The following is a 6,854-nucleotide window of genomic DNA, read 5'->3' on the forward strand; positions in this document are numbered from 1 at the left end:
TCCCCCATCCCGCTCCCCTCCACATCCCGCACCCCACTGGTCCTTCCAGCTGCATCCCGCATCCTGCCGGTCCTTGCAGCTGCATCCCATGTCCCGCTGCCCGACTGCAGCTGCATCCTGCATCCCAAATCCCGCTCACATCCATGTCCTGCATCCCACTGGTCCTTGTAACTACATCCTGCATCCTGCTGGTCCTTGCAGCTGCATCCCATGTCCCGCTGCCCGACTGCAGCTGCATCCTGCATCCCAAATCCCGCTCACATCCATGTCCTGCATCCCACTGGTCCTTGTAACTACATCCTGCATCCTGCTGGTCCTTGCAGCTGCATCCCATGTCCCGCTGCCCGACTGCAGCTGCATCCTGCATCCATCCCGCATCCTGCATCCCGCATCCCACATCCCGCATCCCACATCCCGCTCACATCCATGTCCTGCATCCCACTGGTCCTTGCAGCTGCATCCCATGTCCTGCTGCCTGACTGCAGCTGCATCCTGCATCCCGCATCCTGCATCCTGCATCCCACTCACATCCACATCCCGCATCCCACTGGTCCTTGCAGCTGCATCCCGCATCCTGGCAGTCCTTGCAGCTGCATCCCATGTCCTGCTGCCCGACTGCAGCTGCATCCCGCATCCCACATCCCGCTCACATCCATGTCCCGCATCCCAATGCTCCTTCCAGCTGCATCCCATGTCCCCCTGATCCTTGCAACTGCATCCCACATCCCGCTGCCCGACTGCATCCTGCATCCCGCATCCCACATCCCACTCACATCCATTTCCTGCATCCCACTTTCCCTTGCAACTGTATCCCATGTCCTGCTGCCCGACTGCATCCCGCATCCCACATCCCGCTCACATCCACATTCTGCATCCCACTGGTCCTTGCAGCTGCATCCCATGTCCCGCTGCCCGACTGCAGCTGCATCCTGCATCCATCCCGCATCCCGCATCCCACTCACATCCATGTCCTGTGTTCCACTGGTCCTTGTAACTGCATCCTGCATCCCGCTTTCCTTTGCAACTGCATCCCTTGTCCTGCTGCCCGACTGCATCCTTCATCCCACACCCCGCTCACGTCCATGTCCCACGTTCCACTGGTCCTTTTAGCTGCATCCTGCATCCCACTTTCCTTTGCAACTGCATCCCTTGTCCCGCTGCCCGACTGCAGCTGCATCCTGCATCCCGCATCCTGCTCACATCCATGTCCTGCATCCCACTGGTCCTTACAGCTGCATCCCGCATCCTGCCAGTCCTTGCAGCTGCATCCCATGTCCCGCTGCCCGACTGCAGCTGCATCCTGCATCCATCCCGCATCCTGCATCCCGCATCCTGCTTACATCCATGTCCCGCATCCCACTGGTACTTCCAGCTGCATCCCATGTCCCACTGGTCCTTGTAACTGCATCCTGCATCCCACTTTCCCTTGCAACTGCATCCCATGTCCCTCTGCCCGACTGCAGCTGCATCCCGAATTCCCACATCCCGCTCACATCCATGTCCTGCATCCCACTGGTCCTTGCAGCTGCATCCCATGTCCCACTGCCCGACTGCAGCTGCATCCTGCATCCCACATCCTGCATCCCGCATCCTGCATCCCGCTCGCATCCATGTCCCGCATTCCACTGGTCTTTCCAGCTGCATCCCATGTCCCCCTGGTCCTTGTAACTGCATCCTGCATCCTGCCCGTCCTTGCAGCTGCATCCTCCATCCTGCCAGTCCTTGCAGCTGCATCCTCCATCCTGCCAGTCCTTGCAGCTGCATCCTCCATCCTGCCAGTCCTTGCAGCTGCATCCTCCATCCTGCCAGTCCTTGCAGCTGCATCCTCCATCCTGCCAGTCCTTGCAGCTGCATCCTCCATCCTGCCAGTCCTTGCAGCTGCATCCTCCATCCTGCCAGTCCTTGCAGCTGCATCCTCCATCCTGCCAGTCCTTGCAGCTGCATCCTCCATCCTGCCAGTCCTTGCAGCTGCATCCTCCATCCTGCCAGTCCTTGCAGCTGCATCCTCCATCCTGCCAGTCCTTGCAGCTGCATCCTCCATCCTGCCAGTCCTTGCAGCTGCATCCTCCATCCTGCCAGTCCTTGCAGCTGCATCCTCCATCCTGCCAGTCCTTGCAGCTGCATCCTCCATCCTGCCAGTCCTTGCAGCTGCATCCTCCATCCTGCCAGTCCTTGCAGCTGCATCCTCCATCCTGCCAGTCCTTGCAGCTGCATCCTCCATCCTGCCAGTCCTTGCAGCTGCATCCTCCATCCTGCCAGTCCTTGCAGCTGCATCCTGCATCCCACATCCCGCTCACATCCATGTGCCGCATCCCACTAGTCCTTGCAGCTGCATCCTGCATCCTGCCAGTCCTTGCAGCTGCATCCCATGTCCCACTACCTGACTGCAGCTGCATCCTACATCCCGCATCCCGCTCACATCCATGTCCCGCATCCCACTGGTCCTTCCAGCTGCATCCCATGTCCCCATGATCCTTGTAACTGCATCCTGCATCCCACTTTCCCTTGCAACTGCATCCCTTGTCCCAATGCCCAACTGCAGCTGCATCCTGCATCCCGCATCCTGCATCCTGCATCCCGCTCACATCCATGTCCCACATCCCACTGGTCCTTCCAGCTGCCTCCCATGTTGCCCTGGTGCTTGTAACTGCATCCTGCATCCCACTTTCCCTTGCAACTGCATCCCGCATCCCGCTGCCCGACTGCAGCTGCATCCTGCATCCATCCCACATCCCGCATCCCTTGTCCCGCTCACATCCATGTCCCGCATCCCACTGGTCCTTCCAGCTGCATCCTGCATCCCACTGGTCCTTGCAGCTGCATCCCATGTCCCGTTGCCCGACTGCAGCTGCATCCTGCATCCATCCCACATCCTGCATCCATCCCACATCCCACATCCTGCATCCCTTGTCCCACTCACATCCATGTCCCGCGTCCCACTGCTCCTTACAGCCGTGTCCCACCCCCCACTGCCCGCTCACATCCACACCCCGCATCCCGCTGCCGCGCAGCAGAGGGGGACAAAAGGAGGACACCCCGACATGCGGGCACACACACAGCCCCAGGTCCCCGAGGGCCACCAGCGGCCCCAGCCACACAGCTCCTGTCCCCTCTACCGCTGCCGCAGGGCAGAGCCAGTGTCCCCAGGGCCACGGGGAGGGGGTGCGCGTCCCCGCCGCTCGGAACGGGGTCACCTCGTTTCACACCGTCACCGTTTTGGGAGGGTTTCTCCCTCCCCAGGCGCGGCATGGGCCAAGATCTCCCCCGATCTCCCCCTTCCTGTCCACCTTCCCTGTGTCCCCATGCCCTCATGGGCACCAGGAGCACCCTCATGGTGCAGTGAGGCAGCGGGACATGGGATGAAGTTGCAAGGACGGGCAGGATGTGGGATGCAGTGGCAAGAACCAGAGGGATGCAGGACGTGGATGTGGGCAGGATGCACCCTCCCGGGGTGATCATCATGTCCCCGAGCACCACAGGACCTCAGAGACATCTGGCAGCCTCCAAACCTGGCCACATCCGAGGGCAGAGGTGATGGATGGAGGTGGACACAGGGATGGGGCACGCAGAGGTGAGGATGATCTACGGGATGGGGTCAACATCCGAGGGCAGAGGCAATGGATGGAGGTGGACACAGGGATGGGGCACGCAGAGGTGAGGATGGTCTACGGGATGGGGTCAACACCCCAGGACATCCCTGTTTCCAGCCTCTGGGGATGGCAAAGCCCCTCTCTCAGCACCCCTGTCCCCAAACCCTCCTACCACGGGGGACATCCTGGGAAGAGACACCTCCTGCTCCCTGGAGACACGTCACCCCCCAAACCCAGCCGTGGTCCCACAATGGGCACCTGGCACCATGGCTTCGGGATGTGATGCCAGGTGCCTGCTGTCACAGGATGGGTGCTGGCCAAAGCTGGCAGGAGCTGGCGTGGGGACAACCAGGGTGTCCCCAGTGGCACCCGCAGCCCTGAGTCAGCGTGGCCGCGGCCGCCGGCACGACCTAGGTCGTGCCGGCGGCCGCGGCCACGCTGACTCAGGGCTGCGGGTGCCAAGTTGCCCCTTGCCAAGCCCGTGACTGGCTGGAGACCAACTCGGAGCCAGGTTGATGGCCCAAGGCAGGGTGGCAGGTCCCTGGCTTGGTCCCCAACTTGGTCCCCAGCCCGATTATGCTGGAGCCACATCCACCCCCGGGGTCGTTCACCATCGCTGGCGGCCGGGCATGGGGGGCATTGGTTTGTGGGGAGATTGGGGGTGTCACCCGGTGTGTGACATGTCCCCCACCTCTTCTGCATGGCCTGGGGTTCAGAGCCTGCCCTTGGTGGTCCCATGTTTGCCAGCAAGCAGGAATGGCCAGGAAAGCAGCCGAACTGGTGAGTCCCCAGTGGCACGTGCTGGTGGCCCCATGTTTGCCAGCAAGAAGGAATGGCCAGGAAAGCAGCCAAACTGGTGAGTCCCCAGTGGCACGTGCTGGTTTAATGGGTCACGCCGTGACGGGGACACATTTAATGGGGTCTGGGCTCGGTGGCAGCACGGGACAGGCTTTGATTTCCCCCGAGGACACGTGGCCTGGATGTGTGCCGCAGCAGCCACCGCCACAGCTGCACGGCTGCAACCAGCCCAGCGCCCCACCACAGCTCCCAGTGCCCAAACTGGGGCCTCCCCAGTTCCTCGGAGAGCCCGGGTGGAGCAGTTCGGTGGGGCAGAGGGGTGGGCAGAGTGACAGTGGGACACAGCACCCCACGGGGGATGGAAGGGTTTTGGGACACGTTTCTCCAGGGTAGGGGTCCGCAGTGGAGGGGGAAAGTGGGGAAGGGGAAAGGAAGAGCCTTGTGGGGTGTCCACAGGGGGACAAAGCCCAGCAGGGAGAGGGGACGAGAGGACAAGCAGGAGGGACAGATGGATGGAGAGGAGGGTGTGTGCAATGGGATGGAAGGACAGATGGACAGGCAGATGGATGGATGGATGCAGGAATGAAGCAACAGACAAGTGGAGATACACTGGGATGGATGGATGGATGGATGGATGGATGGATGGATGGATGGATGGATGGATGGAGGAATAAATCAACAGACAAGTAAGTGGAGATACATTGGGATGGATGGATGGATGGATGAATGGATGGATGGATGGATGGATGGATGGATGGATGGATGGAAGGAAGGAATGAATGACAGACAAACAGATATGCAATGAGACAGATGCGTGGATGAATGGACAGATGGACAGATGGATGGAACAACGGGCAGATAAACAGACACACACTGGGGTGGATGGAAGGATGTTCAAGGCCAGGTTGGATGGGGCTTGGAGGAACCTGGTCTGGTGGGAGGGGTCCCTGCCCGGGTTGGAACTGGATGGTTTTTAATGTCCCTTCTAACCCAAACCGTTCCATGATTCCATGATTTTATGATGGAAAGACAGAGGGAGGGATGGGTGGAGGTATGGAAGGGTGAAGGGATGGAAGGATGGATGGGTGGCTGGATGTTCCCGGCTCGACGCCAGCCCCTTACCGGTGTCCTGCCGGAACTGGTGCATGGACTGGAGGTCGATGATGTAGGGTGCCAGCTGGACGTCGACCTGGCCCAGCACCACGCTGCCGCGGGCGTCCTCCTTCAGCACGTTCTCGATGTGGTGGCAAACGGCGGCCGAGTAGGGCCTCCAGCGCCCGTGCTCGTTCAGCCACTCCCAGACCACCACGCGGGCCAGGTTCTGGGGGGGGAAGCCCAGGCCACCAGAGGCCAGCATGGCCCCTGAGCCCTGCCGTGCCATGCCGGGGGGGGGGACAGTGGCTCAGCCCCACACCGTGCCCCACCACGGGGACACCGGGCTCACCGGGAACCTCTCCCAATCCTCCTCCTGGCTCCGGAGCTCAGCGGAGCAGACGCTGCGGGGCTCTGCAGAGGCGGGCGCTGCCAACCAGGTCCCCGAGGTCCCCGAGCCGCCCGGTGCCGCTCTCCCGGGGCTGCGGTGCCAGGCTGGGACCATCCATCACCCGGCACGTCTTCCTCGGCCCTTCCTCCTCTCCTGGCAGGGCTCCGGCTCCAAAAAGCCACTGGGATCCACCCCCCCCTGGTGGCTGGTGGCTGCTGGGGACACACAACCACGGTGCTGTCCCCAAGGCACCCCCCCTCCTCCTCCTCTTCCTCCTCCTGTCCCGCCGCTCGGCCTATCTCCTCGGTGGCTCCCCAGCACGGCACCGGTGGCAAGCGAAGGGGGGGTGTCACCTGCAAAAAATGGTCAGGGTGCTGGTCACCCCTGGGTACAGTCACAGGGGTGGCATTGAAGGGGGGGACACCATCCCCATCACCCCCCTGGAGCCAGCGGGCAGGGAGGCCGCCGTGCCCGCAGCCCTGGCAGCGTGGGCTGGCTGCCAGCCCCGGCTGGCTGCTGGCCTCCAACGTCACAGCGGGGACAAGGGGGACAAAGGGGGGGAAAGGAGCGACCCTGGGGGGCTGGCGGGGGTCTCAGGAGGCTGAGGAGCCCCGTGGCTCGTTGCCCAGGAGCCCTGGGTGCCAGGGAGCCCCACGGCCCCCCCGAGCCCGCTCCAGCCGCCGCTGATTTATGATCTGCACTGCAGGCATCGGGCTGGGGGGGATCCCCGGCCCCCCCCCCCGGCTCCCTCATCCAGCCCCTCACTCACCCACAGCAACTCCCAGCCCCACAGAGGTTGAGGGGGGGTCGGACGGGGGGGTTTTGCTGCACGGGCAGACGCACGGACACGGCCAGACACACACAGACACGCTGACACGGAGACGCACGCACGGGCACACGCGCTGGCACACACACAGACAGCGGGACCGAGACACAGGGACGGACAGACAGACAGACACGGGGACTCACGGCAGCACAACAAC

The 6,854-nt window shown here is 62.5% G+C and overlaps 1 protein-coding gene across 1 annotated transcript in view; it reads right to left on the reverse strand.

The window, feature by feature from the left end:
* Nucleotides 1-6,105, reverse strand: part of DTX1 (deltex 1, E3 ubiquitin ligase) — a 26,492-nt gene extending 20,387 nt beyond the window's left edge. The window contains exon 1 of the mRNA XM_014966566.1: nucleotides 5,511-6,105. Within this exon, the coding sequence (XP_014822052.1) occupies nucleotides 5,511-5,769 (259 nt within the window). The 5' untranslated portion in view covers nucleotides 5,770-6,105. The remainder of the gene's footprint in view (nucleotides 1-5,510) is intronic.
* Between the last annotated feature and the right edge of the window lie 749 nt (nucleotides 6,106-6,854).

The sequence above is a fragment of the Calidris pugnax genome, unplaced genomic scaffold, assembly GCF_001431845.1.
Source record: "Calidris pugnax isolate Ruff unplaced genomic scaffold, ASM143184v1 scaffold7, whole genome shotgun sequence".
NCBI classification, from domain to species: Eukaryota; Metazoa; Chordata; class Aves; order Charadriiformes; family Scolopacidae; genus Calidris; species Calidris pugnax.